The 16586-nt window shown below is 41.6% G+C and overlaps 1 protein-coding gene across 2 annotated transcripts in view; it reads right to left on the reverse strand.

The window, feature by feature from the left end:
- Positions 1–6228: 6228 nt before the first annotated feature.
- sumo1 (small ubiquitin like modifier 1) overlaps positions 6229–16586 on the reverse strand; it is a 32665-nt gene continuing 22307 nt past the window's right edge. Inside the window, exon 5 of one of the 2 annotated variants that reach the window (XM_068013247.1) lies at positions 6229–8935. In XM_068013247.1, coding sequence (XP_067869348.1) covers positions 8867–8935 — 69 coding nt within the window. In that variant the 3' untranslated portion in view covers positions 6229–8866. Of the gene's footprint in view, positions 8965–16586 lie in introns of both variants that reach the window. The other variant, XM_068013246.1, reaches the window with a different exon arrangement.

Consider the following 16586-nt stretch of genomic DNA (forward strand, 5'->3'; position numbering starts at 1 on the left):
CCTCGGCCCATCGTGTCCGTGCCGGCCATCAAGCATCTAACTATTCTAATCCCATTTTCCAGCACTTGGCCTGTAGCCTTGTATGCTATGGCATTTCATGTGCTCGTCTAAATCCTTCTTAAATGTTGTGAGGGTTCCTGCCTCTAACACTTCTTCAGGCAGTGTGTTCCAGATTCCAACCACCCTCTGGGTGAAAATTTTTTTCCTCAAATCCCCTCTAAACTTCCTGCCCCTTACCTTAAATCTATGCCCCCTGGTCACTGACCCCTCCACTAAGGGAAAAAGTTTCTTCCTATATAACCAAGCAATGCCCCTCATAATTTTGTATACCTCAATCATGTCCCCCCTCAGCCTTCTCTGCTCTAAGGAAAACAACCCTAGCCTTTTCAGTCTCTCTTCATAGCTGAAATGCTCCAGCCCAGGCAACATCCTGGTGAATCTCCTCTGCACCCTCTCCAGGGCAATTACATCCTTCTTATAGTGTGGTGCCCAGAACTGTACACAGTACTCCAGCTGTGGCCGAACTAGCGTTTTATACAGCTCCATCATAACCTCCCTGCTCTTATATTCTATGCTTCGGCTGATAAAGGCTAGTATCCCATATGCCTTCCTAACCACCTTATCTACCTGTGCTGCTGCCTTCAGTGATCTATGGACAAGTACACCAAGATCCCTCTGACCTTCTGTACTTCTTAGGGTCCTACCATCCATTGTATATTCCCTTGCCTTGTTAGTCCTCCCAAAATGCATCACCTCACACTTCTCAGGATTAAATTCCATTTGCACTGCTCCACCCATCTTACCAGCCCATCTGTTTCGTCCTGTAATCTCAGGCTTTCCTCCTCACTATTTACGACAACACCAATTTTCATGCCATCTGCAAACTTACTGATCATACCTCCTATAGTCATGTCTAAATCATTAATGTACACTACAAACAGCAAGGGTCCCAGCACCGATCCCTGTGGTACACCCCTGGTCACAGGCTTCCACTCGCAAAAACAACCCTCGACCATCACCCTCTGCCTCCTGCCACTAAGCCAATTTTGGATCCAATTTGCCAAATTGCCCTGGATCCCATGGGCTCTTATCTTCTTAACCAATCTCCCATGCGGGACCTTATCAAAAGCCTTACTGAAGTCCATGTCGACTACAATCAACTGCTTTACTCTCATCTACGCATCTAGTCACTGCCTCGAAAAATTCAATCAAGTTAGTTAGATCTCCCCGTGACAAAGCCATGCTGACTATCCCTGATTAATCCCTGCCTCTCCAAGTGGAGATTAATCCTGTCTCTCAGAATTTTTTCCAATATTTTCCCAACCACTGATGTTAGACTCACCGGCCTGTAATTACTTGATTTATTCCTGCTACCCTTCTTGAATCATGGCACCACATTCAATGTCCTCCAGTCCTCTGGTACCTCTTCTGTGGCCAGAGAGGAATTGAAAATTAGTGTCAGAGCCCCTGCTATCTCCTCCCTTGCCTCACATAGCAGCCTGGGATACATCTCAAATGGGCCTGGGGATTTATCCACTTTTAAGCCCGCTAAAACAGCTAATACTTCCTCCCTTTCAATGCTAATAAGTTCAAATATATCATAATCCCCCGTCCCTGATCTCGACACCTGCATCATCCTTCTCCATAGTGAACACAGATACAAAGTAATCGTTTAAAACCTATGTCCTCCAGCTCCACACACAGATTGCCACTTTGGTCCCTAATGGGCCCCACTCTTTCCCTGGTTATCCTCTTGCCCTTAATATACTTATAAAACGCCTTAGGATTTTCCTTTATCTTGCCTGCCAGTGTTTTTTCATGTCCTCTCTTCGCTCTCCTAATTACTTTTTTTTAGTACCCCCCTACACTTTCTGTACTCTAGTGCCTCCGCTGTTTTCAGCGGTCCGAATTTGCCATAAGCCTCCTTTTGTTTCCTAATCCAATCCTCTATATCCCTTGACATCCAGGGTTTCCAGGACTTTTGGCCCTACCCTTCACCTTAACGGGTACATGTTGGCTCTAAACCCTCACTATTTCCTCTTTGAATGACTCCCACTGGTCTGATGTAGACTTTCCAACAAGTAGCTGCTCCCAATCCACTCTGGCCAGATCCTGTTTTATCATATTGAAATTGGCCTTCCCCCAATTCAGTACCTTTATTTTCGGCCCGTCGTTGTCCTTTTCCATAACTACCTTAAACCTTACAGAGTTATTGTCACTATCCCCGAAATGCTCTCCCACGGACACTACTACCACTTGTCCAGCTTCATTCCCTCGTATTAGGTCCCGTACTGCCCCTTCTTCTACGTACTGGCTCAAAAAGCTCTCCTGTCTGCATTTTAAGAATTCTGCCCCCTTTAAGCCTTTTACACTAAGACTATCCAGTTGATATTAGGTAAGTTGAAATCTCCTACTATTATTACCCTATTATTTTTACACCTCTCTGAGATTTGCCTACATATCTGCTCCTCTATCGCTCCTAACTGTTTGGAGGCCTATGGTACACTCCCAGCCAAGTGATTGCCCCCTTTTTGTTTTTAAGTTCTACCCATATGGCCTCATTTGAAGAACCTTCTAAGATATCATCCCTCCTTACTGCAGTAATTGACTCCTTGATCAACAGTGCAATGCCACCTCCTCTTTTATCCCCTCCCTTGTCACGCCTGAAGATTCCAAACCCTGGAATATTGAGCTGCCAGTCCTGCCCCTCCCTCAACCACGTCTCTGTGATAGCAACAATATCATAATCCCATTTGTTAACCAACGCCCTCAATTCACCTGTTTTACGAGTAAGACTCCTTGCGTTAAAATAGATTGAAAATTAGTGTCAGAGCCCCTGCTATCTCCTCCCTTGCCTCACATAGCAGCCTGGGATACATCTCAAATGGGCCTGAGGATTTATCCACTTTTAAGCCCGCAATCCAGCCTTGCATTTTTCCCTTGTGCCTTAACAGGTCTATATTTGCTCTGCCTTCCAGACTGACTCAGTTTCTCTTCTATATTTGACTGAGCATCACCCCCTACTGTACCTCCACTCTGTATTCCATTCCCCTGCCAAATTAGTTTAAACCCCCCCCCACCACCCCCACAACAGCACTAGCAAACCTCCCAGCAAGGATGTTGGTCCCGTTCCGGTTCAGGTGCAACCCGTCTAACTTGTACAGGTCCCACCTTTGCCAGAAACAGACCCAGTGATCCAGGAAGCTAAAGCCCTGCCTCCTGCACCATCTCTTCAGCCATGCGTTCATCTGCTCTATCCTCTTATTCCTATATTCACTAGCACGTGGCACCGGGAGTAATCCAGAGATTACAACCTTTGAGGTCCTGCTTTTTAATCTGCTACCTAGCTCCCTAAATTTTTGTTGCAGGACCTCATCCCTCTTTTTACCTATGTCGTTGGTACCAATGTGTATCACGACCTCTGACTGTTCACCCTCCCCCTTCAGAATGTCCTGCAGCCGCTCCGTGACATCCTTGACCCTAGCACAAGGGAGGCAACATACCATCCTGGAGTCACGTTTGCGGCCACAGAAACACCTATCTGTACCCCTTACGATAGAATCCCCCATCACGATAGCTCTTCCACTCCTTTTCTTTCCCTGCTGTGCAGCAGAGCCATCCATGGTGCCACGTACTTGGCTGTTGCTGCTTTCCCCTGGGAGGCTATCCCCCCCACCCAATAGTATCCAAAGCAGTATATCTGTTTGAGAGGGGGATGGCCACAGGGGAATCCTGCACTACCTTCCTGCGCTTACTACTCCGTCTGGTGGTCACTCATCCCTTTTCTGCCTGTGCAGCCATTACCTGCGGTGTGACCACCTCGCTAAACGTGTTATCCATGACGTACTCAGCATCGCGGATGCTCCACAGTGAATCCACCCGCGGCTCCAGCTCAGTAATGTGAGTAGCCAGTAGCTGCAGCTGGATACGCTTCCTGCACACATGGTCGTCAGGGACACTGGAAATGTCCCTGATTTCCCACATAGCGCAGGAGGAGCATATCACGGGTGTGAACTCTCTTGCCATGACTTACCTTTAGATTAATTAGTTACTCCCTTTAAAAAAATACTAATTACACTCGGGCCTTGTTCTACACCAAAAACTACATACTACAATCTAAATTACACTAATTTAAAAAACCACTAATACTACTCACTTTATCACTTGAGGTCTTTTTTCAAAGCTATTTTTTTAAGCTACTTAAATTGACTAACAGCGGTTACTTACCCAACCAATCACCTTGCAGATTTCCCATGATGTCACTGAAAGTCTTTTTTTCCCACTTTCAAGTCTCAGAGCATGCCGAGACAGGGCACCTGCCGCCTCTCTGGATCAGCTTCCTCACAGGTCCGCTCTACTCCCAGGTAAGTAAGGGCCTCGAGCCCCGCTCTATATGTATAGCCTGCTGCTAATATGGATTCAGCTTCCTCGCAGGTCCGCCAGTCACCACTCTGCTCCCAGGTAAGTCCTGATGTGCCTTCCTTTTATAACGATACAACTCAAACATATCAAACATATTTCCTGTTGTTCATACTGTTCAAAATGTCTGGTAGTTTATTCCACGCATACCCCAGACAAATATGAGCAGCTTATACTGGTTGAAACAATACAATCATTCCATGGAAAAAATAGCCCAGACGACTATGATCAGCTCACACAATGTTTAAAAATCCTCCTGCTGTTTTGGGGCAATACAGTAAAAGCAACTGGCTCCAAGGTTGATGAAGGTGTGAATGTCCCATTACTCTCCTGGAGAGGAAGCAATCATAGTTGCAATGGCCAGATTCTAGTACCATTGTCTATGATGCTGGCCTTAGTTGTATTACAATTCCTTAATTGTACTACAATTCCTTAACTGCATTGTCTCAATGGCATATTCCTTGTACCATGGTGTAGGGTTATGTCTCTTAATTGCATTCACCAATGGTAGGTAATGGCTTTTCCCTGGTACCATTGTTCCATGGTAGCAATCAATGTCCGAATCCTTTTGATGAGCCACTGTGTTTCACTAAATATCCAAACTAACCCCTTGCTGCTGGCTGCAGCTTTGCTTTTGTATTTTATCGTTCAACATGAGGTCAAAACACATCCGTGGGCCTGGATTTTTATATTCCATAAATTTCCCAGTTGGAGGGGATTCTGATCCTACACACCGCCTCCCTGGTGGTGCTGTCGAGCAAAACAGCTGCCAGCCTCTGACCGGCTGGCACCCCTCAGCAGGCAGGACTTCCCACCTCCGGGATCCTGATCCCGGGAAAGGCCCGCCTGTGGCCTCTCAAGTGCCTGATTGGCTCATCATACAGTAGGCCTTACCCAAAGAAGGCAATGCAGGTTTCTTGCCAGCTCTCAAGCCGGTGGCGAGACCCCCTCCATAATATTCCCCCCATACTTCCAACAGAAGTCACTGGATAGTCTTGAACCATGCAGTCTGGCTGATCTCACCTTCCTTAATGCAGGGGCATTCAAGGTAATTTCTGCCTTTGTTTTGGTGCATATTAGCTCAACAGAAGCAGACATTGAACCTCAGAACTTCCTGGTCTGTATGGTTCAACTGCTTACTGGATAAACACACAGCCATTGGGTACACTACTTCCTAAGTCATGACAATACCCTCTAAAATAGATTAAATGCTGTACAGAAAGTGTTACCTAGTACACATATATATGTTGAGTATATTTAATGAGTAAAAAAAAGATTGGATTTTTTCCTCTTTCTCCCATTATACAGCATGTCCTCAGCATTGGTGACACAAATGCTTATTCGTTTTCTTAAGAGTTAAAATATATTTTGATCGAAAATGACTGGTGTTAAAGAAATAATCCAGGACAATTTTAGTTAGCTTTATTTTAGTACAGAATGCCTTTAGGATTATAAGTTTCAGGTATTTTATTCTGACTGCAATTGCAATTTACTTTAATCAACACCAGTGACCTTTTAAAGCAGCCTAGTGGTGGGAATTCAACTTCCAGAGATGGTGTAATGCTACATTACTGTGCTAAATTAGATCTAATTTGGCATGACCCCATGAAGATGTCTGCCTCCAAAGATCAATAATTAGGTACAGAGATCACTGAAACAAACTTCTTAAAATGCTTGTTGATACATTCACTGAAAACTGAGCTTTGCCCTCCCTTACATTTCATACAGAAGTGGGAAATAAAGTTTAGTTCTGAAATTGAAACCATACACTTGATATGCAGTGGTGAAAAAAGTGAAATAAGCAAGGAATTGACCATCCATAGTATTTATTGTACAATTAATCTTTACATACTTCAAACATGTCAATTTTTGGAATGGGAGGATTTGCCAAAGAATAGAATGCTTTTACACTTTTAGCACCAGTCTTAGTATTGAGCATTCCTGGATCAGGTACAACATTGGGTCGGTGCAGGGTTCAGCTCCTTGTACTCTGACCGGTAATGTGCTTTATCCTGCAAATTCAGAAAACCAATTCCTACAAAATTCATGTGAATCTTCCATTTCCCACACAAGTTGCATTTATATAGCACCTTTAACGTAGTAAAACATTCCAAGGTGCTTCACAAGAGCATTATCAAAAGAAAATTTGATACTGAGCCACACAAGAAGATATTAGGTCAGATGACCAAAAGCTTGGTCTAAGAGGTAGGTTTTAAAGAGCATCTTAAAAGGAGGTGAAAAAGAGGTAGTGAGGCAGAGAGGTTTATGTGAGGAATTCCAGAGCTTAAGGCCTAGGCAGCTGAAGGCATGGCTGCCAATGGTGGAGCGATTAAAATTGGAGATGCACAATGGGCCAGAATTGGAAGAGCACAGAGACCTCAGAGAGTTGTATGGCTGGACGCAGTTACAGAGATAGGGATATCCATGATGAAACAGGGATGCGTATCAGCAATGTTTATCATTTTGGTCAATGTTTCCATATTATGGGAAGTATCACGTTGTGGACTCAACACTCATTGGCAAACTAGATCGAATCTGTGCTAAACTAATTTCATTTAGAACCCTGTGAGCTAATAGACAAAGGCTTTCACCGTATCAGTTTGGGCTGAATTTGAACTTGGGGCCCTAGATCTGACAGGAAAGTGCTCTAACTCACTACTAGGTAGTACGGATAACTACTTACGGGTTTCATTGTGAGGGTGTTGTTAAACACAAACAAAACTACCATTTTCTGAATAAGTGTTCTGGTCACTATTTTCTCAACATGTTTTTATTCAGCAACTTAACATAAGATTATGTACAAAGTTGAACAACCCTCATTCATATCTTAAGAACTATGTAAGAAAGTTTTGGGATTCCATGAGCAAAAGGAAACACAAATAAAAATGGGGTAGCTTAACAGTTTAGACAAAATGACTAAAAGGATTTTTCAACAACTATTTTTTAATTAAAACTGTTCTTACAACATCGTCGTATCCGTTGGTACTTGGGGTAAACACACACTTCAAGCTTGTTTATGCAAATAGTTACAATTCTTGTGATGGCATGGTCGGAATGGCAAAAACTGCATCGGTATAATCTGCATACTGCTAATTAGTAAGCAGTTTCTTCCCCCTTTCTGTACCATATCCGTTAAATCTAGCCTGATTGAATCACACCCATGTAGGAGTAGTCAAAAATGTTTCCCATATTTTATCAAGTAGAGATTTCTAAAATCCATTTACAGCTATTCATATCTGTTCTCTCAAAAATTCTCAACACTGTTTCTTTCCAACAGATAAGCAGTGTGGAATTTGTGGCCTTTAGCTCCTAATGCATATGAAGTACATACAAATAATTCAATTTCTTTTTTTTTTAAAGTTGCAACTGCTATGAAAGTTATACTACAGCAAATGAAAAAGCAATGAATGATCATGAGTAAATTTTGAGGTATTCACTTAAAAGAAACCCTCTCCTGAAATTAAGCTAGATCGATTGATATCTACAATGAACAAGACCAAACAAATCTGAATTGTTTTCCACTGTCTTCTATGAGTAATCTTTACGTAACTGCTTCATTGGCTGATTTCACTGAAAAGCTTAGTGTGGCAGTACAGTTCATCTGCCGTCTTGAAGTATCTGTTGAACTGCACAGCTTTTTTGTGTCTGTTACACAAACACTTTCAAAGAGGAGATACCCGTGAAAAGTTAAATTGTGAGTTTTCAATATACTGGAAGCATTTTGCTCCAATACACAGGGTCAAGTGGTTGAAAGGGTTAAATCAACAGGGAACAGCATGACGCGCAATGATCCTTGCAGTTTCACTGTTTTTCACAAGGGTGTTTTCCTGAAACACAAAGACAGCACTGTGGTATGGTTACTGCTTCTGTGCTACATTTTTAAAAACAGCCGGTGAGTTCATGCATGTATGGTGCAGTGTTTGTACTTCTTTAAAAATCCTTAGAAGTTTCTGAACGGTAAATGTGAAAACTGTGTCTGGCCAAATAATAAAGAAGACAAAGCAGGGTAATTTGTTGCTTTTAACTTACAATTCCAGTAGGACATTTGGGAATGTATGCTTTATAATATAACTTTATATGCAAGAAACCTTTACATAGCATTCTTAAATCCATTTTTCCTACAATGAGAAAAAAACCTTCCAAAATGGTCTTTATCTAATGAAAAATATGACTTTATAAAGCCAAGGTACTCAAGACACCAACTTCTATTTAAAAAACTCACTTGGCATTTTGTTGCCATTTATGCTAAATATACGGAATTGGTTGTATTATAGTATATACTGAAAATACGAACTTCCAGCTGGGCATCAATGTGTGGTACAAACTGTATGAAAGAAAGTTGTTTGATTTTTTTTCTTTTTTTATATATAAAATCAGTGATTACAGCCAACAAGAAACAATAAAGAAATTATACAGATGATCGGGATTCTGATACAGTGACCATCAATTAGGCTCTCAACCATCCTCCTGTCTGTTCCTGATAAACTTCAACCACATCTTCATCCTCCATGCCAAGCTGTGGAAGCAAAACAAAAAAATTCCTTTCTGTATGGTTTAGAAACAAAGAATTTTCTGTTAGAGACATTACTAAAACTCCTACTTTTTCAAATTTCTATTCCAACTGAAATGTAAAAATTGTTATAAATAAAACTTTCTGCTGCTTGTAACTGTAAAATTCTGAAGGCCCCTGGGTAAAATATAACTGATATTTCTCTGTGATCCTTGAAAATATACATTACATACTTCTTGTGTCTCTCCCCCCATACCTGCTGGTATTTTATCCACATTTTTCTGAACAACTTCAGGTAATAATATTAGTAAGAAAGTAAACTTGAATAAGATACATGCAGTAATTGTATCAATTATATACCTGATTAAAAGCAAGATTAACTGATTAAGAAATGTCCAGCGAAAATTTAATTGTGATTTAAAAAAAATCATCTGATAGTCTTAGGTTCAATATTTTTAAACTTTTACCATATTTTCCCCAGTTGCATTCTCCTATAATCTACAAAGATAACTGAAAGCTCACAATTTAAGTCCTGTCTACAAATCCAGATATTTGGATTCTTTTTCCAGAGGTTCAGAATTATGCTCTATAAAAATGACACATCATGATGCTATTGCATCTGAAAAAAGACTGAGGAGTCTGTTACTTGCTACTGGAAGAGGCATTTACCCTGTATCCCTCATTATGACAATCTACTTGGAGGAAACAAGACAAATATTCAAAGGCTGAAAGTTTGAAGAAGTCTCTGGAACCAAGACCATCAAGCTCCAGTTCATGTTGGAATTAAAGAGGTCAAAGGGCTAGATTTGCGAGCCCACTAGAGGCTTTCAATGGAAAGGTGGTGGGGGAGAGGTGCTTCACATCCTCAGACTTGGTGTGTTACAAACAAATAATAGTAATATACTCTGCCAGTTCCTGAACCAAGACATTCACTCTCGTCTACAAAGATTAGCAATGATTTAGAAGATGCTGAGAAAACATAAGTTACAGCATCCATACTCATTTTGACCCTCGGGTTTTTGTAGTCACATTAGTGTGGACCACCATATGCAACAAACTTAAATAAATTGATGGCTGAAGACTCAGCAGTTGGGGAAAGGTTGAGCAATTAATACATTATTGAGGGAAACATTGCAGTTCCTCATGCTGGCCAAGTTGCCCTCAGATGCCTGCACTTGTGTGGCTGTCTACAACATTCAGTGTCATAGCTACAATCAAACGCCAGTTTGAAGTTGGGGGCTTGAAATCTCCAGACCCTGCATTAGAAGGCTTAGTGACATCTGGTATCAGTTATCTCTATGACAGCAGTGCTGAAGGTTTACCTGATGCAGAACGTTCAGTGGATACCAAGCACTGTGTTCAAATACATTTTTTAAAAATTAAATATATGTACTTGAAAGCTGCTCAAGAAGAAAATTGCCAGATGGTGCAAATAGGCAACTTCATGTGCCATTCCCATGTCACACTCAGTCACTCACCACACCTCCTGGCACCAAGGAGAGAACGATTATCAAGCTGTGATGATGTGATTTTGGAGCACTGAATTGCTATGGTTGGTTGGTGCAAGAAGTCCAATCTTGAACAAGTGGTTTCCTCTTCACCTGACTTTGTGGACAAAGAGGGGAGACACTTTATACAAGTTGGCTTCGCCTCAAACAACAGCAATGAAAAGCTGCTGTCTACCACTAAACAAAGCCCAGGTACGCTTAGAAGGGTATTTGTATCCAATAGAAATGATGAAGAAAGACATCCTTACACAATACAAAAAGAGAAAATGTGTATTTATGTAGCACCTTTCACATTCTTTGACTGTCCTAAAACAGTTTATAACCAGCTGTGACTTATGAATTGTCATCACTGCTGTTATGTAGGCAAACACAGCAGCCAGTTTATGCACAGCAAGCAAGATGGCATATTAAAGTTCAATTAAACTATTTAGTAATGTGGCCAGGACAATAAGAGAATTTCCTGCTTTTCTGAGAAGTGCTTGGGCTTTTTACCTGAGCAAGTAGACAGGGCCTCGGTTTAACAACTCATCCAAAAGTTGGTACCTCTGACAATGCAGCACTCCGTCCCAAAGTGTTACTGTATTGAGACTTGAACCCATGACCTTGTAACACAGTGAAAAGAGTGCTGCCAAACTGATAACTTAAAAAATTCAAGGAATACACTGACTGTATCCACAAAAAAAAACCCTCATCTTTAACAAAACATCACACATAAAAAACAGAGAGACTCACATGCAATATTCCCTCTAAGCTGCAAGGGTGTGTGACCGTGCAGCAATTCGGAACATAATGCACAGTACCACACAAACAGGCCATGCACAACCAATGTTTCCTTTAAGATGCATGCACAGCAATCTTAAAGGGACAGCGCATTGTAACAAACAGACCCCACACAACAAAGAAAAATTAGAGGGAACATTGCCCCAACGGGCCATTTTGATGGCATAATCAACAGCAAAAATATCTTAATGGGACTGGAATTATGTCCATGTTAACTAGATCTTTTAATAACCTGGGGTAACTATTGCACTGTTAACAGAATGCTGCATGAGTTATGGAAAACAAAAATAAGGTAATATAACTGAACTAAGAATGAGAAAGTGGAGAAAGTGTAATACAGGAAAAAATAAATAAGGAAAAGGAATGGAAAAAAAAACTAACACCTATCAGGCCAGTTTGCAAGATCTTCTTGTAAACCAGTAGAAATAACTTCTAAAATGTTCTTTGACTCGCTAAAAGCACAGGCCAGCAAGCTGGTCACCAGATTTAATGAGCAGATACTCTCGTATTTCCATCCTTAGTTTACACCACAAATGTGTAACTAATGCCATTATATGTTAAAGGAAATTTAAACTTAAATATTTATCAAGTCGATGAGTTACATGTTGTGCTATTGGTATTCCTTGTGCTGATAAGTGACACTTAGAGATTAATGAGGCCTATATGTTTAAAAATTACAGACAGACAGTGAAGCAGTTCTAGTTGAAACCTCTTATCTAACTGTAAAGATTTCTTAAATAACAAGAACGTTGGTTGCTGTATGTTAAATTGGTTTCGCAATGATTATCATTCTGTGTTGGATTAAATAGATTTACTAAGGTTAAAAAAAAAAATTCACATTCACAATCTTCACCTCCATGCTTCTAATTTCTCCAGTCTGATTCTAGGTGGTTTCATACATTGTCAGATATTGACTATTAAAAGCATGTCTCTAAATATAAATACACTCAAACTGATGTTTAGGAAATGTCGATAAATGTTCCATTCTACATCATTATAATAGCCACTACTGAGAACTAAAGATAGCATTAGCTGTTTTCTGCAACACAAATTTGGGTCTATTGTGCCTACCTGCTCAAGTTCAATGATAGCAATCATTCCCTGCTTCCAATTTCCTGAACTTCTCTGAAAGTCAGGACTATGATCCTCCACTAGACTACCCTAAGGGCAGAATTTTGTGGATTTAGTCCCTACTGGAATGAGGCCCTTTCCCAGAGACACGTCATTATCACCCACCTCCGCGTTGCCCTATCAGGGAGGGTGGGTGAGATAATGGGTCCATTCTGGCAAAGGAAGGATTTCTAATTAAAAAGAGACCACAGCAAAGGTTAGAATGACTCACCAGCACTTGGATTTTTGAGGCTGCAGCAACCACAAGAACGCAGAGGAGGCTTGGCAAGGCTACTTGTAAGTCTCGCTCTTACCTGGAGGTCTTGCTGCAGAATCTGAAGGGCTGTAGTGAGGTGAGTTTTCCTAAGGGTGGAAGGAAGAGAACAACTTCTCCAAACAAGCAGGTGTGGATGGAAGTGGCCAAGGAAGTCAACAGCAGAAGTGTGGTCCCTCTTGCCTAGAGGATCAAGGACCTCAGGCGGGCAGGAATGGTGAGTGCCATAGCGATATCAGGTGTCAAGCCCCACACTAACTTTCCCAGCATTCCCTGCACAACACTCTTCAGGACATCTTGCAGCTCCACTCATTTCTCTCTCTCCAGCACCTGACATACCCATCTGAGCAGTCAGCACTCAAACCCATCCTCATCTTATTGCCTTCTTGTACCCATGTCTCACAGTCACTCTCCAAAAATGCTGTCCTTCCCTCCTCTCCACACAATACATTATGAACACTCACACCTCTCTGCTTTCTCCTTGCAGGGAAGAAAGCCCACAACTTGGCAACAGCCAGAGATCCTGGGGGGAAGGGGGTGGGGTGGATGGGTGTGGGTGTCTGGTCAAATCGTCTCTCTAGAGCCACTACCTAACTCTAGTTTTTAATTCCTGAACTGTTACCCGAGTAGTAGGTTAGCTACTGCTAAAGAACATTAACTCAGATTTGTAGCACTAATTTCTAAATTTTCCAATAACACTAACTTAAACACTGGTCATAATTGGTTTAAAATAAATGGGCTACTGCCACCATTAAAGTAATGCCAATCAGAAAATCCAGATTTAACTGTATGAAACAGCACTAAAAACTATTTATATGTTATTTATATGGTGCATGTCACTAATAGCTAATGTGTTAAATGCGAGTAAAGTTTTTCTTACTATAATCCATAAAGCAGTGGCTCCCTTGTTGCAGGCGCCAGCACTTTGAGCTGTTCCAATGCTACCAAAGTAATTTTACTACTTACTAAGTCTAAGTATAGAAACTGAAACAAAAAATTCTACACTAACAGCTTTAAATGGCACATTAAATTTCCTTTTAAAAAATAATGTAGTTATGTATCAAAGAAAAAAAATCAGGTTTAATTATAACTGCTGGGTTGTTGAGCTATCCACTTACATTATGTGCAAAGTTGTGGAATAAGGAACCTACCAGACACTTGTATATCAACTACTATGGTAATATATACAACAGCAAGAATGGCATTATGAGCTGCATACTTTGAAGGGCTTGCAGTTATGAATGCAGCAGAACTCCCATAAAAATGTATGGCTGCTTGGCCAAGATTTTTACATTTTGCAGCAACACATTCTTAAATAGATCACAAAACAGGAACTAATAAGTCATTTAAACCATTGATGAATCTAGCTTCACTAAACTGACAGACTTTACATTCAGAAAGTAAAATTGCATACTAGTATCCTTCTCCTCTTTCAATATTGCAAGAAACACTGAGCTATGGGAGTGGGAGGAATATAATGTTCACCATGGGGTAACACCATGGTAGAGCAACTCTGACGAACCTTCCTAAATGTTAAACATTGATTATATTTGGTGTTCTTTAATAACTAAGATTGGAGATATTCTACTGCCCATATGAATGCCCATGAATCTATTCTCAGATACTCCACCTACCTGTATGTTAGTGGATATTCTGATTCTGAAACTTGTTTACTGGAGGATTCTTTCCATAGTGGATGGGCATTTCCTAGAAAATATGGCTGGGGAAGAGGAAAATCTACCACTGTTAAGTGACAGGATAGTAGTCGGAAGCTTGCCCATGGTACAGCCTTTCTTCATTATTATTTTCCATTAGTTTTTTCACTGACTTTCCTTGTTTATTGGGAGCTGGTATTGATGATACTTAGTGTAAGAAGTCACTGCATTTTCATAAAGGAATGCATTTGGAAGGGATATCAGGAATTTTTTTCAAATATCACTTCCCAGAAAGATGCTTGGGCCCTAAAACTGTTACCATCTGTTATGATAAATATATCTGAATGGGTCCCAAACTCAAGAATTATGTATGTTCCACCCTAAGGCTGAATAGTACCTGCTAACTGTCCATTATATCGGGGTAGCAAGCTTTACTATCACTTCATAGTTATGCAATGCAAATCCTGAGCTAAGCCTATCCAATAGTTCCAATTACCAAGCACATGGCACATGTCAAAAGCAGCCTGTTGCACATTTGTCATTAACTGCCGCCTGAACACAATTTTTCATATTTACTCGAGCTTCCAATTGTTGCAGATTAGGCACACTTTACAATTCCCAGCACTCCTGCATTCAGCAGGAACCTAGATGGTACAACCCTCCACCAACTCTTTCCATGGACAGTACTTGCATGTTTCAGCTTGCTCAATGCACTTCTAAAAGGTGGGACCCAAGTGTCCAGCATTACCCACTGACTGACACAATAAGAGGCAGGAAGTAGAGTCTGATAGTGGTGCAGCAATCTATATTCCATGCTCAATGGCTGGCAAAGTACAGGTGCTGCTCTATGAAGTGGGTTGAGGAGAGCCACGCTGATGGCCATTCTAGGGCACTCTACCAATGACTGGCAGAACTTGGCAGCCAGCGTCAATGGAATATTGCTTCTGAGATAAGCCTATCTGATAGTTCAATTTACCAAGCACATGGCACATGTCAAGTAGCCTGTTGCACATTATTTGTTGGTCAATGCCAAGCTCTCACAACCAAGTAGTGAACCATGCAGTTCTTCTATTGCTGGCCGTATACATTCATAGGGCACATTACAGCCTTAAATTACAACTGAAAGCTTGGGTGCATCTTTAAAGGGTTTCACACATTAAACAACCTAGCTGCTTGTTGCATAATCATTTAACAACAGTCATGATGGGCTGCCAACATCGGTGCAAGTCTGTCACTGCACATGTGCTTCAATTAAGTTACAACACATCAAGATTTCTTCTTGCAAGACAAGATGGCACCTAAAATAAAGGAACAGACCTGAAAAGGTTGTTAAAAATAAATCAGCCCTCAACTCGCATGAAGAAAACCCACTGAACAACCTGCCTACAAGAGCAAGAGAAGGTAAAGCTGTGGATTAGTAGCATTGTCATATAATTTTTCTTTAACTTTATACAAAAAGAAATATACTATGTGATTCAAGGTAGAGTACCCATATAGAAAGATCCAATTCAGAGACAATAACAGCAATGAAGTCATCAACAACAATATGACTAGGGCTCATAAAATAAGGAATGCAGTCTCTAATGCAGGTGCTTATGTTGATCGACTCAAAGGGCTGGATTTTAAAAACCCACCACCGATCTCGGTAGTGAGCTCAAAACAGGCTGCACCCCCAAAGGGCTGCAGCAAACTCAAGTGCGGTGGCTCATTTACATAGCCAGGGTGGCTCGCCCACGGCCCCAAATCTCATGGAGGGGGCGGGCTGTCCGCCCCAGGCAATGCGCCAGCTGCGTGTGCACAGGCGCTGGTGCCATTTTTATAGGGCAGCCAGCCCTGCCACCCAATTTATATTTTTAAAGTCCTACCCCCAAACTTAAATAAATAAATTTCTAATGCCCCTTTCCCACCCCCCCTATCAATTACAATAATTATTTGCCCTTCCCCCCCTCCAAACACTTACTTTTTACATTTGACCTTACCACCCGCCCCAAACTGCACCAAGTTCAAGGTTCAACCCTTCGCACCCACCGACCCCCAGCTCCCGCACTGACAAACTTACCTCCTCCCCCCTCCCCACCAGTGTGGCACTGTTTCTCCCCGGACGGGAATCTGAAGGCGTGGGAGTGCCAGCCACCCTGCCGAAGATCACAGTGGGCCCTCAGGATCACAGGCAAGTCTATGTAAATTTTATTCATTTAAATTGTGGTCCTCTCACCCAGCAGCAGGGGGCGGGCCACCATGGAACCTCGCTGCGCCGGGAGGATCAGGCTGAGCCCTCCTGGCCTTGTGGTCCAAAGTGGGCCGCAACCGGAGCCATCTTCAGGACCCCA

The sequence above is a fragment of the Heterodontus francisci genome, chromosome 33, assembly GCF_036365525.1.
Source record: "Heterodontus francisci isolate sHetFra1 chromosome 33, sHetFra1.hap1, whole genome shotgun sequence".
Classification (NCBI taxonomy): Eukaryota; Metazoa; Chordata; class Chondrichthyes; order Heterodontiformes; family Heterodontidae; genus Heterodontus; species Heterodontus francisci.